At 33.3% G+C, this 14,831-nt stretch overlaps 2 protein-coding genes across 4 annotated transcripts; one reads left to right on the forward strand and one right to left on the reverse strand.

Annotated features, from left to right (window-relative positions):
- Window positions 1-392: 392 nt before the first annotated feature.
- On the forward strand, window positions 393-14,624 carry LOC120634812. Of its 3 annotated transcripts, none has more exons than XM_039905626.1 (6): window positions 393-537; window positions 6,390-6,524; window positions 7,480-7,638; window positions 8,030-10,044; window positions 11,360-11,591; window positions 13,223-14,624. In XM_039905626.1, exons 2-6 carry the CDS (start codon window positions 6,401-6,403, stop codon window positions 13,291-13,293), a joined length of 2,601 nt encoding a protein of 866 aa, XP_039761560.1. In that variant the 5' UTR covers window positions 393-537; window positions 6,390-6,400; the 3' UTR covers window positions 13,294-14,624. The 3 variants fall into 3 exon arrangements, with proteins under 3 accessions (XP_039761560.1, XP_039761559.1, XP_039761558.1); XM_039905625.1 differs by lacking the exon at window positions 393-537 and adding an exon at window positions 5,981-6,102; XM_039905624.1 differs by lacking the exon at window positions 393-537 and adding an exon at window positions 5,988-6,174.
- Window positions 3,560-4,836, reverse strand: LOC120634814 (the record flags this gene model as incomplete). Its single annotated transcript, XM_039905627.1, has 2 exons — window positions 3,560-4,200; window positions 4,483-4,836. Coding segments are annotated over 2 exons (795 nt in total), but the record flags the coding sequence as incomplete, so codon positions are not given.
- Window positions 14,625-14,831: the final 207 nt, after the last annotated feature.

Below are 14,831 nucleotides of genomic sequence, written 5' to 3' on the forward strand. Positions count from 1 at the left end.
ACTTAGGAGTCCCCATCGCCCTCCTTGCTCACTCGTTCCTCAGTCGCTCCCTCCTCTAGCCGTCGAATATTTACTATTCAAACTACTATTCATATACTACTAGCAATGCAGCAAGGAGAAGTAAAGATTTTCGTTAATTATTAGAAACAGCAGAGAAAAGCGCGCTTATTATTACTTTTTATGTTCACGTTATGTTGGTCTCAGTAACTAAGCCATTTGAAAATAAAATAGACAATCAAATATGAAGGTCGCCTTTTTAAACGTTACTTAAATTTGACAGAAACTGTCACAATCATAAATCCCTCAAATTCCAAGGTAAAATTATTGAAGATTAAGAGATAGATAAAACTTATGAAATTAATTCGTGGAATAAAATGAAATCTGTAATAAGATACCTTTATTCCTTAATTTTTTTTAAATCTATTACTGAGTACATAGTATCAAGGTATGATAAAAATATTTTTCAATCCGGATAACCTAACAAGTGGTTCTTGAGATATGCATTAAAACATACACTTTACAGCTTAATACGAGTAGGTAAGTAATTTTCTTTAAAGTGTGCACTATAAAACCATGATTAAATTAGACTGTAATAAACATCAGAAGCAAAAATACACTTAAAAAGTGGGAAGTAATAAAGCGAGCATAAAATAAGTGATTTGAGGTAAGTAAGCCTACAAAAACTTTTTACTATAATAACTAAATGATAAAGTTTTGACTTACCTTAACCACAATCGCGTTTTACGACTCTATGATTATTTATTTAAGCAATTACTAAAACAAGCGGCAACTTCAATATTTTACTGTGAATTATGGCGACATGGCTAATAACTTTGTTCCTCAAAAGCAATGAAAATAGATGCTTATACAGTAAAACTTCTCGTTAGTTGAACGGCACGGCTTCTATTTGCTGTTTAATATTTTTATTTATAAAATTAGATATATTTTTTTGGTATCTAACTAAAGATATTTTAATTAATATTCACGAATAAGGTAGGTACTCTGAGGAATAACCTTTAAAATCACTTTGTTATAAATTTTACCAACTTTGGTTTGGTTTAAATTCTTTCGACGCCGCGTTGTGAGAGCGCGTTAGTCATTTTAGTTTCTCGAAAATGACAAGTGTATTTCTTCATTCTTTTTCCGCTTTTTGCAGTGCGTATAACATACCCTGCGAAGTTTTGTTGTTTAAAGGATAGGTTTCTACTTTCGACAGTCTACTATTATTTCAAAAGGTTCTTAACGACAAATTGGTATACAAGCACAACGTATCTACGTTTCAATAACGCCCTATTAAAAACAATGCCTGAATGGCCATTATTTAAGTTTCACTGCCAAATGTGTAGTGTTTATTCAGGCAGAGAAGAAAAATATTAACTCTGCATGAATACGCACTTTACAATTGGCAGCAAAATTTCAAAAACGGTCGGCAGGCCGTGCTTTGAAAAACGGTCTCAAAATTTGCAATGAATTATACGTTTCTTTAAAAGATGGTGTCACTTCAATAAGTATTTTAGGAAAAATAAAGGAAACCAGCTATTTCCTTTATTACAACCTTAGTTATGTTAGTTTGTGTGAAATTATTAAATTTTAACCCATAAAAATATACCTAGGCGTGAATCTTGCTGAAATCTATGGCCAATCCATTATTTTGTCAATGCATATATCACACGTAACGTGTATTTTTCTTTGCCTGTCTTATAAAATAAACAACCATTGTGTGAAGTAATAACTTCTTAGTATAAAGTATATTTTCAAATTGTCAAGAAAATAATAAACACACAGTTACCGAAAGAAAATCTCCTTTTATTTTTTGTGTTATTATTCAATTTATTAAATAAGATAAGTCTTAAGAATATAGTTAATGCCCATAATAGTCTTTAAACTTATCTTAATATGTATTATCTGGTTGTTTTTTTTTTTTGCGGAGTTTATTAGAACAATATGACATAGAAGTAGTATAGGATACATTTTGGTACTTCACCTAAAGAAAAAAGTTATAAATTCTTTTCTGTGAACAGCTACATCCGTGTGTATTATAATTTTCGATGGAACAGTTTGGAAGAAATAATAATGCCATAACATAACCTAGTATTTTTTTATTGTAACAACATAAATATTTTTTTTCTTTCCAAAGATCCAGAAAATTCTTGTACCTACCTTTAATATTCGAGTAAGTATGTGCTAGATTTTTAATTTGAGCAATTACCTATAAATTGAATTTTATTATTTTTATGGTGCAAATTTTGTCGTACACAAATCACTAACCTAATCTTACTAAATTTACAAAATATTGCTATCTTTTTTAAATCAATTAAAACACAGAATTGGCACTATTGTAAAATTTCAATGTTTAAGAAGAAGAAATGCTGAGTTTCCTGACGGTTTATTCTCTGTTGAATCTGCCATACGAACATGTGGTAAAGTCACTTAAAAAATAAGAAATACCTACTACATCCAAAAAAATATCTTATTTCGGAGAGTTTTGTTGATGTAAATTGCAGATAATAAAATAAAATTTAAAAAAAATCTTTCTTGCCGTACTCGTGACATCATAGGCAAATTAGACTATATTAAGTCCCTGTTCCATAGCTTTGTTATTGATTTTGGTACTAATAACAAAAAGCTTGAAATAACAAGATACTCGATATTCGCTGAGATTTTCGAAGTTCAAGCGGTACAAAACTTTGTTTGTATAGACGTGACGTCATAATTTTGAAATCGGCGTTTCAACTGTCATGGCGGATCGCTAAATTTAGGAGTTTTATTTATTGAAAATAAATAGCAATCTTACTTCGAATATAAATAAAATACGTTTTTAATAATATATGAATCATACTGAGTTGGCCTAATAGCAGTTTATACATCAAGTATGGTTACATTGCATTTTACAATCGAGGCGATATTAGGCGCGTGATCTAAAGGCGAAGGCGCTAAGAAAGCCGAGAGTGTAACAAGTAATTTACCATACGCGTTTCATACGAAGATTTTCATCACACTTGCGAGAAAAAAACAGGATATACTTTTAAATACGTTACGTAAACTGAAGAAAATAAATGAACCTTTTTTGCTGTTTTTCCACTGTATGAAAGTTTCGTAGGCTGCTGTCTAGATTTTGGTTGAAACAGGTTACCCACTCTCTATTCGTGCCTCGATTACCTGTTATTCCCGATTGTAAAATCTATTATTGCTCTACTTTCCAATTTAAACTGGACATTTTAAATTATTAATAATAGACCAAAAACCAAATTTTAATTTCGAAAAATGGCGCGACAGTTTTTTTTTCGCGTGCCAAGGTAAACCGTGTCTATCGGCCAACATCGTTCACTGCTTCGTCCATTGTTCAGCCTATATTAAAAATATAATAAAGGGAATTTCGTATTTCAATCATTTTTCAAACATGACTAGTTATGAATTTTGAATAATTTGATAAAATGAAACGTTAATTTAACATAACTGAGAAGGTAAAAATATTTGTTAATTTCAGGAAATGCCTACTATTGTTTACCGCATAAAACCTCTTTGTGGGTTAAAAAAAATATTCTGTTTTACCTTTTACCCAGCTAAATTAAAAAAAATCTATCTTCATATATAATAAGTAATAACTCACAGTGAGGTACAACCGTACAAACTAAACTTACATCATCACACGTAAAACACGTGTGTCTTAGATTCAAGCCTTACATCGATGTAATAAGGTCCACGTTACGAGCACGTGTGATGAAAATGTTTTTTTTATTTAAGAGACGAAAAAGTAGCCTAAGGTCGATTGTTCGAAGGTCCTTGTAAAGAATCCTGCGGTTGTAGAAAAGTGCACTGACTTTTAAGATCACTACCACCCGTCATTTCCTGTTGTTCTGAGTAATTAGGATAAATCGATGGAAACTGAGCCGGGAACTGCCTCTCCGTTTGCCTAAACATACCCATGTCCGCATCGAAAAGTATCTTGCTTATTTTGAACTCGGTCTGAGCACGAGTATAACTGTCGTACGTGCTAAGTTTATTGGCTACATATTCTCCAAAGCTGGAGTAAGGATTCCTGCCAACGCTGTCGTTTATGTGAACTCTTTCAATTGGCTCTGGTATTTGTGATCTGATTGGTTTCTTAAGTGGCACTTTTGGCTCTGGTTCCACAGAGGTATCTGATGATTCTTCCGATACAATACTGTCACCATCGTCCCTTTCAGGTCTATCTGTTATCTGAAAAAAAACAACACATAGGTATTTGGAGGTTCTCTTATTACTTTACATGAAATGAAAAGGTTTTTAAACTCGCTTGGGAAATATATTACTTTGTACTAAAAGTTTCAAGAGGGGGTTTTTTATATGTATTATCTGCTGTTATTATTTTATTTTAATACAGAATTTAAGTGATTTAATCGTTTTGTAAAAATTTAAATGCAGGTAATGTTGATTTCAAACCGGTAAATTAAATATTAATAACGATGTTTAAATAAGTTTGTGTCCATTATACTTTCTTACCGTCTTAGGATTCGCTTCGCTGTCTATTCCTCTGTCAGAACCATCCCCTGATAGAATGAATGAAATAGCGTCGTAAGCGAACCAGGATATAGGCTTGCCACCTTTTTTTTTGTGCTCAGTTTTCGCGTAGGTCCTTAGATTTCTGAACTTTTTGTAGGCCACGTCAGGAGTTATATTAAATTGTGCAGCAACAGCGCTCCAAGCATTAAACTTTGCCTTGCGATCTCTGTACGCGGCAACTGAGACATTCCATAATTCAGGTCTAACATGAACTTCATTAATGAATTTAATTATCTTCTTGTTCGACCAAACGCGGTTCATAATATTAGTTTTATGCAGAAAAAGCGCAAGTTTTCAAATCCAAACGCGGGAAGTTGATCTTTTGCTGGATATGTTGTCCGAATTTCCGAACGGCCGCTAGGTACTTGTCGCGCGAAACATAAGAAAGAGACACGTCTATACAACAGAGGAGGATAGATGTGACCAATATTTTATTGCCCGAATTTCACTTTACCATAGCAAATCTAAATTTCGCAAATTCACTAATATTCACAATTAAACGCTAAACATAGGAATCTACATATAATTTAAATGCAATATCATAAGATTACCTTGCAAGATTGCAGTAAGTATTGCACTGAGTTGCGCGATATAGACGGCAAGGCAACTTGCCCATTTTATTGCCGTTTTACGACCGCCTCGTCAGAGGGACTAAAGCATGCCATTCATCACTAGACCATCGTGTCGCGCGTCGCTTTGTGTTTATCTGTCTTTCATCTAATAGTAATTATGAGGCGAATCATCATCATATCAACAGCCGATCCATGTCTCCTGTTATGCAAATATTTATGTAAAATATTAAATTACCTTCATTTGAAAAAAGTACCTTGGCTCTCCTGATATCTATAGTATTATCACGAATATCTACCTATACGTGGCACAAAACCTTCAAGGCTCTGGCCTTGAACAGTCTTTCCAAAGCGCGCCCCAATCTGTATGGGTGAGGTCTAAATGCCTTTAGACGGAGGTTACTTTCAATAAGAAATGAAAGTCATCACACAAGCATTTAATTTTTTTGACGAAATTACGAAATTAAAAAAAAAAATTAAATTAAAATTCTACAGTTCTATAGTATTAAAATCTATTTATAAACAATAGCAGTTCAACGTATACAAATTTTAAACAAAATGATAATATCAGTGCAACTTTATTGCTCTATAAGAAGACAATTTCAGAAGATGGTGTATAGACCGACTTTTTTATGTTTTATTTATTTATGTGCTCGGCCGGGGTTGCTTGTGTTCAGAAAGAGTATTCATGGTCGCTACGTTATAGAATTTTATTATTTTCTTTATTAAATTCCGAAACAGTTTACTGTATTATAAAATAATTTAATAACTGTTAGAGAATCTATTGTCTATCAGACAAATAAACAAAATAAATTTAATTTTATAGATTTTTATTTAGAGAGCTAGCAACATTTCTAACAAACATCCAACGGCCTACTGTAACAACATGGCGAAGGCGAACTTTCAATTTAGTTTATAATCTTCATTATACTCATTTAAAATAATTACATGTGGTTTAGTTTTGTTTGTTTTTGGAAGATACACTAGCCCGGTACAGTTCAATTTTTTTTTTATTTATTAATATCGATATTATCAAAGTTATAGTGGGAATTTCGATTTAGAGGTAACTATACTTGTTTGGTAATTTTTTTTTTGATTGCAAATACTTTTCTGAAGCTGACGAATACTGGTTTTGCTTCAAATTACATACAACCAAACATATTAATTATAGACCATACCGGATTATATCATTTGAAGCGACCATGGTGAAATTATTGTAAATAATCTGTTCGCTATCAGAATGTTCTTAAGATCATTAAACTTTTCTGTTAATTTCAGGAATAAAGAATATGCCGAGGCGCGGCTTTGAGGAGACTAGTGTGGATGTCAGCTTCACTGATGATGAGGCCTTACCCCCAGGAATCGTATTCACAGATACGATACAAAATAAATGGCGAATAGGGAAGCCAATAGGTAATAAGAGAATATAATTTTAATCAGAAACAGCCCAAGAACAATGTCTGGATGTAGCAAGTTCTCATGGATACATCCTGTCGCTTTCAGAGGAAATTAAGTAAAGAAGAGAAAGTATACAATGAATCCACAATATTGTGGTAAAATTAAAATTTTGAGTCTCGTTTTTCTCAGCTTACACCAATCATTCTCTGAAGAGTACTACTAGTATTAGTAGAGCTTATTGTAACAGCTCGGCCGGGGAAGTACCACTCATGTTTATTTCTGCAGCAAAGCAGCATTGTTGCAATGCTATGTTCTCAACTGTAGGGTGGTAATTAAGGGCACATGGGCTTAAAACCTAGGCCAGGATGATGGACTCAAGGTGACACATTGTAAGATGTGTTCCTTGCATGCCCTGAAAATTGTTGGTCTGTCTATAGGCGATAGTTTCCATTTACCATCAGGTGGGCTATCGGCTTGGCCCATCAGTTGCCACTATAAAAAATAAAGTTGCATCTATAAAATTGGAGAAGTGAATTGGACCCAGTTTGGTACAAACCAGAGTAACAATTGCAACAATTTTTCCTCATGCCTGCATATGCACTTAACAAACTGTTGTTTGTCTAGTGGGTATGTTTAGTTAGGTATTACAACGTTTAAACCCAGGTTGAGGTATATTTTTAGGTAAGTATTCAATTGTTCTGTTCTTACAAAGTCTCAGTATTAACCTTGAATTAGGACATTGACACTCTCAACCTTCATACTTTTGTTACTATCATTAGCTTATGAATGTGTTGTTAAAAGCCCAACAACCCTCATTGGAGTATGTGGTGGGCCTATGCTATAAAACCCTTTACAAGAGAACAGACCTGTGCCAAGTAGCAGGATTTGAACATGCTAAAAATGATGAAGGAATTTACTTCAGTCACCAGTCTTTTGGATAGGTTATTATTGTACTTTTTTGTATATACAGGTCGAGGAAGCTTTGGCCGGATATACTTGGCCTCCGATGACAGTGAAAAAGAGGTGACAAAGCTGAATGCTCGCTATGTGGTTAAAATAGAACCACACACTAATGGTCCTCTGTTTGTGGAAGTCCATTGCCTCATTAGGACTGCCCAGGTCAATGAAGGTAAATATTATCTATTCAAAAACTACAGATTAATACACTCTTAAATTCAGCATAAATACTGCTTGTATTGTATTGAATTTAAGGGCTGTTTGTTCAATTTATAGGAGTCATTTGGATATAAATTTATATAATTCAAAATAATGAAAGTAAAAACATAACCGGTACATTATATTGTTTTTAAAATCCAAAATATTTTCAGTAAGAGTGACAAAATACAAAAAACAACAAGATATAATAGTGTATGAAAAGTTTACAATAAACTACTTGTCTGAAAATATCAATAAATTGAAATTTTTTCTCAATAGCTTCAATTTTAAGTTAATAAATCAAACAATTACCAGCCCATATAACATTTTTATATTAAAACAAACATTCGTTTTTAACATTTCAGTTAAAGCGTGGAGACATCAAAACAAAAGAAAGCGATTAGGTATGCCAATATACATAGCAAGTGGCTCGTTTACACACGAAAGCACTGGCATCAAATACAGATTCCTAGTCCTTCCTCGTTATGATGTTGATCTTCAGAAAATAATCTCAAAGACTAAAGTGTTAGACTTAAGAAATGTTCTTGTGATTGCTATACAAATACTTGATGTGTTAGAGTATTTTCATAGCAAAGGGTACACTCATTCTGATATAAAAAGCTCCAATCTTATGCTAGGTTTTGATGGAAATAAATACAATAAAGGACTTATCAAACCAACACAGTCATTCCAAAAAGATAATAAGCAAATTGTGTTATTAACAAAGAAACACAGGAAATCCAAAAGTAGCAAGACTAGAGTCTCAAATTATTATGAGGACGAAGATTATAAAGCCAGGGAAAGATCATCCACAGATGCCCAAGAAGATAGTGACAAACATTTGGCAACAGTTAAAAAGAAGTTGAGAAAAATACTATCTGATAAGGACAGTAGGTCATTGCATCGGCATCATGCTTTCAATCTTAGACAACTATCAAGTTACGTCAATTATGAGGACTTGAACAGCTCGGTATGTTCTGATCAATCATATCAAAATTTTCTCGATGATTTTGGACATTATTATTCACCAAAAAAAGTTTATAATGACAAGACAATACTTGATAAAAGCTGCACTGAGCATACTGATGAAATACATAAAGAAGCAGTTTTATACCAATCGAATGGTCAAATCTATTTACTTGATTATGGCCTTGCATCAAAATTTCTAGATTCAAAAGGAGACCACAAAGTATTTGCTATGGATGCTAGGAAAGCTCATGATGGTACTTTGGAGTACAGTTCCAGGGATTCTCATGTTGGAGCACATTCAAGACGTTCAGACCTTGAAACTCTGGGATACAATCTCTTGGATTGGCTCACAGGGACTTTACCCTGGAAAACATCTGAAGTATTGGCTGAGCCAGACCTTGTCCACATTTTAAAAAAGAACTTTATGAATGACACTAAGTTGTTACTCAAAACCTGTTTCAAAACTGAATTCTATCCACAGTTCCTAGAAAAATATCTGCAGTACATAAAAAGTCTTGATTTCACTGACAAACCTGATTATGACTATTGCAGGAGTTTGTTCAGGGGTGAGCTATTGAAAAATGGTTATGTATTGGATAAAGAATTGAACGTCAACTTTGCTGAAGCACCAATGTCTCCAATGCGAAGCAAGTGTTACACAAAAAGATTTGGTAGGAAAAATACTCCTCAAGATTTCATTGCCCGTAATGGGATTAAGAAAGCATACGAAAGAGAGAATTTATGTTCCTTAGAAAATGATCTCAAACTAGAACTTTTAAAACAGACATTAAATACATCAAGCGAAGGCATACGCAAACCGTGCGCTTCCAGAAACTTCTTTATATCAGATGCGGACTTGGTGGCCCGTTTGAAAAAGTCGTTAATGCCCCACGACGTTTTCGGTAAGAAACTTTCACCGAAAAACTTGAGGTCTAAGAAGAAGACAACTGTACCTAAACGCAAAGGTGTCAGAAGACATAGAAATAGCATTGGGAAGTTTGGCAAATTTATGGGTTCGGCAAAACAATTCACTTGGGCAGAAATTTTAGCCCGAAACCCTGAAGATATTATTCGCAAGGAGCGTAACCCTGTAACTGGGCATGAAGAAGAGGATGATGATTCTAATTGCAAGTATAGAATAAGGAAACTTTCGAATGCATCTGAAAACTCTGACACACAATCTCCGATACTACAAAAAGAGTACTTACATGATAAAAACCCTACTTACGCTATGAAAGAAGTTATAGCCAACTTAAATAAAAGAATAAATAGTAAGACCACAAAAGAGACTGATGAGGGACACCCTCAACTAGAAGGATATACTCCAGCGATGATGACATATTATTTGATAAAACAAAAGCGGGAGGCAAAGGAAAAACTAGAGTCGCAAATCAAACAACAATGTGTAAAGGTAAGTTTTTAATAAATAACAAAATATTTTTTTATTCATCTGAAATAGTCACCATTAGGTAGAATTCAATTCAATTAAGACCTATGCCATGTGTTGGGATACTGATAGGATGATAATAATGATATTGACTTTTTATACAGGGTTAAATAAAAAAAAACAAAAGCACTCAGCCTGGAGTTGATTACGTTTAAACTAACAATTTTTGTTATACGACTTTTTTTTAAATCAATTGTTGGTGAAATCCTCCTAATATTATAAATGTGAATGTAAGTTTGTTTGTTACGCTTTCGCGCGAAAACTACTAAACCGATCATCATGAAACTTTGTACACGTATTCTTGTATCACGGTATCAGAAGTAACTAAGGCGAAAGATAAAAAAATTTTGGTCAAAAATCTCATGTATTACTATAGGTGTAGACTATGTAGCAGTACGCTGCGTCCTGAAATTTACGCGGGGGAAGCCGCAGGGCATATCTAGTATTTAATATTTCACATAGATACTCTACTTGTACTCTAATCTGTAATGTAGCATCAGCAACGGCGCGTGAACCACAACTTTACCATGCGGTCACTCATAAGACTACGCGACGTTATCGAATCAAATGTATTGGGTTTCACAGTGTAATGTCACTTAACAGAAATAACATGATTTATTAATATTTTGTATGAAATAAATTAATACTGAATTATGAGAAGTCATAGATCAAAAGTTGTTAGTTATAACGATAAGAACTACAAGGTAGGAGCTCTCAGGTATTTTTAATTTAAGCTGTATAAATTCATTATCGACTTTCGAGTTTTGTAACACATGGAATCTGAATTTTTATAAATGCATAAGTGATCCCCGCGGTTTCACCCCTGTTAACTAAAGGTCGCATTTTTGTTTTTATATTGGCCACTTGGACACCTCACTCATAGGCCCTCCCTATCGCATCATAATATTCGTTTTAGTTATCTCCCAAACTCATACGACCAAAAGAAAACCAAATCTAAGTATAGTCGTAATAATAAACTGATTCTTTTTTTGTAAGGATTGATTTTTTTAAGCCTGAAAATGACGCTTGAAAATCTAAAATGCGGTATTATGACTTATTTTAAATCTCCTAAAGATAAGTAATTTTATTCCCTTTTATTTTAGCTGTTGCCCCCGAATTCTTTAGCTTCTGTATCAGTTTACAAAAATATTGTTTCCAGATACTCTGTTCGCTAACAATACTCTAACACAACTCCGCGATTGCCAGTGAGCAAATCTTGTACTTTGGGTACTGTATTCTACTGTTCTATACTATTAATTATTATTATTATTATTTGCAGGAAGTCACGGTACGATGTACAAGATCAATGAGGAATAAATCGAACAACTCCGAACCCAGGTCAACATCTACTAAGAGAAAGGTTACTAATACTAAGGATATTGATGAGAAAAATATCGAAAATACCGTACAGGTGACTCCTCGGAAGAGTAATCGGAAAACTAAGGGCAAGGGTACCCCGAAGACTGAACTTAAAACTGTAGAGAGTCCTAACAATACAACTAAAACTAAAAGTAAGTAATATTTTTACTAGTATGCCAATGCCATAATGTGCAGCTGCCTGCAAAAGAAGCATTGACAGAGGTGTAAATTATGTAGGTTAGTCCATCAATGCCTAATGAGTGTGGTATTTTACTTTTCTCAAATAATGCTCGGAAATTAAAACTAAGTCAAAAAGACACTAGGCAGAAAAGTAGGTGAGCGTTAAAGTGTATATAAACAGCTGTCTATTTGCAACCCACTTCAAAATGTAAATTAAAAGTTACCTCCTTGGTTGCCATGATTCAGAGTAGAAGATAATTCCATTTTTAAATTTCACGACACATAATATACCATGTAGTTTGTTTGCTATATATATTTTTGGCTGCTGATCCAAGATACATATAGATTTTCATACAACTGTTGGCATTTTTGAACAGTAAAGACATTTATCTCGAAGAAAAAATAACGATCAAATCTCTAGCCCGCGAATTCTTACTAATCAGAAGTTATAGTTACCTATCTTTTATACATAAATTATAGCGTTTTGCATCGCCCGACTACTTCCTTTTGGTATCTCAGTTGGATAGCGAATTAATTAATTATTTAGTACCATAAATTAAAATTAACATAAAAATTACAGAATGTGCAAGAGGACAACTTCTCTCAAAATAAATTTCTTCCAGAAGCCCTCGAATGTAAGAAAAATAAACGGGTAACTGCTGTAATAGCATGAATACCAAATGTAAACTATAATGTATGAATATACACCATGTAAATGAAAATCTAAATATTACTTCACAGGGTTTAGAGGCACATAATGTACTGTCTCTGCGACTTATCTGTAAAACTGAAAACATAATAGTGTTTGAGTAAACTACTGCCATAGTTCTTACTGAAAGAAATCAGATACAGCCCTTAAATCACATACAAAATTTAAATCAAGTGCTCCTGTTACTTAATTAGGTACGCGTCGCGTAGCGTAGATACTAAGCGCGTGTCGGACTTTAATCTGCAATAGGGTTGTCATAAGTAAACACTTAAAATGTTTTTAATTCGTTTGTATGGAAAAATAAATAGCCTTCTTTTGATTTAATATTTTTACCCGGTGATTACTTATGAAATATACTTGTGCATCCTTCCACATTATTTCGTAAATCGGTTACACGTTGTATATACTTTAACACCATGGACGTGGTCGATATACCGCGGACGCGTACGAAGCGCTTCGCATCTTCGTTTCTGATCCGCATTGCTAGGATCTGGAATGCTCTTCCAGCTTCCATTTTCCCCAGTTCTTACAACATTAGTACCTTCAAATCAAGAGTGAATAGGCATCTTCTAGGCAAGCGCGCTCCACCTCCAGGCTGTCCTTGGACATAGGCCTCTAGATTTCTCTAGTGTGCTCTGTCCCTGGCTTTTCTGCACTATCCTTTTGGCAGGTTATCCACCACTCTTTTTGGGGCCTTCCGTTACTCTTCCCATCTCTGGGGTACCAAGATATGATCTCTTTTGAGTATCTGACCACATGGGCAGTCCACTGCCATTTTAGCCTTTTAATCTTTCTGGGGGCATCCGTTACTGTGTACTCCTGTGGCTGTCCTAATTTTATAAATATTGGTATGTAGTATGCATTATTATTTATACATTTACTTTGATATTTCAGAAACACCTAGAAAATCTACTGTGACAGTCAACAGGAGAAGATTAAGAAGTAGTAAACGTAGGAAAAGCTAAGTTAGCTCACATTAGAATTCATTAGCTATTTACTTAGCTTAGTACATTTACTTTTAGTGCTCCTAAGCAGCAGATTATAAAGCTAAAGTGTTTGTCTATGTATTAATTTTAAGAACTAGAAATACTTTCAATGCACTTGCTAGTATTTTCCTGTTTTACTATGGCAACCTAAATAACTTATTATCTTATAATTTTGTTAAAGGGTAATTTATTTAGTAACTAAAAATATCAGTAATTCTCGATTGAGAGAAGTAATCATAATTTATAATTCCAGGTAATATATAAAAGAAATTCATAATTAAAAATTGACACCCCTGAATTATTGGACTGACTTGACTTCTTATTTACGCGTAAGTGTGCGTGTGAATGTTTGAATTAGAAAATGTGAGCCGCTTTCAATATATTACTACCCTTTTCATTGTAACAATTTAGCGTTTCTTATGCCAAATACGAACATTTCCCCTCCCCATACAAGTTCACAATATAACAAAAAAATTAAAATACATATAAATATTTCAGAACTGTATTTTATAGGGACAGTCATATAGTTAAACGATTGCTACCCTAAAAGGTCCTAGAAACCAACCCCTAACTAAACTTTGTTTTCACGATCGCAAGAGGCCCCTAGTTAAGGGGAACCGTTGTTGTACAAAGTTGTACTTACCGGTTTTATTGAAGGTTCAGATAAAACGGTAACTTAAACTTGTATTGTAATATGAGTATGATATTTAAAAAAAAATGTATTCATGTTATTTTTTAAAAAGAAACTTCCTTATATCCTTATATATGATGAAATTGGGCATTAGCATGTTAAAATATGAGGTTTTTTTCTCAGCAATACAAACATCATTTTATACCTGGTGTTTGGGAGTACTATTAGAAATGTTACGAGTTCAAAATGATTTACAATTTAAGTAGGCACCTAAGTAGCAGTAAGTTATAATGAGATCCTTGCATTTAAATTGAAACAAAAAAACTGTTATCTGTTTTAAAGTGTATTTTTTATATTGGGAACACTAAAAACTTCACTTTGTTTTTATTTGCATAATCTATAGAAAATCACAAACAAATTATTTAGAATGCAGTTTTGTATCTATGCTGACACAACCGCATTCACAATCATTTACTATGAAGTTGGTTATTTTTGAACTTGGTCAGACATTAAGAACCCACCCATTACAAAAAAGAGCGCCAAAATATGAAATAATTACCATTTCATTACATTAAAACATAATTTTTTTTTTTATTGTTTTTGTTAAATTCAAACAACTGTTTTTCTTGGGACATCAAATCATTGTTAATTGCCATTAGTTTCAAATCGTTTTGTGATTTACTTCTGTTGTAATTTAAAGGTGATAAAACAATTACTTGTGAATATCAATAAATCATATGTTTGTAACATGTTGTTTTTCTTACTATTCATTTTGCATAGGTTTTATTTTTACACATTTATCTTGTAACCACTATTTAATTTTTATTTTTCCATTCTCACGAGAAGTAGGAAGTAGCTTTATGCTTTTTGATCGTAACTTAAGACT

The sequence above is a fragment of the Pararge aegeria genome, chromosome 25 (genome assembly GCF_905163445.1).
Source record: "Pararge aegeria chromosome 25, ilParAegt1.1, whole genome shotgun sequence".
In the NCBI taxonomy this organism is placed as follows: Eukaryota; Metazoa; Arthropoda; class Insecta; order Lepidoptera; family Nymphalidae; genus Pararge; species Pararge aegeria.

Coding starts and splice junctions, on each gene's coding strand:
- LOC120634812 (XM_039905626.1), top strand. CDS start 6,401: ATGCCGAGGCGCGGCTTTGAGGAGACTAGTGTGGATGTCAGCTTCACT. Junction 6,525..7,479: donor GCGAATAGGGAAGCCAATAG/GTAATAAGAGAA, acceptor TTGTATATACAG/GTCGAGGAAGCTTTGGCCGG. Junction 7,639..8,029: donor GACTGCCCAGGTCAATGAAG/GTAAATATTATC, acceptor TTAACATTTCAG/TTAAAGCGTGGAGACATCAA.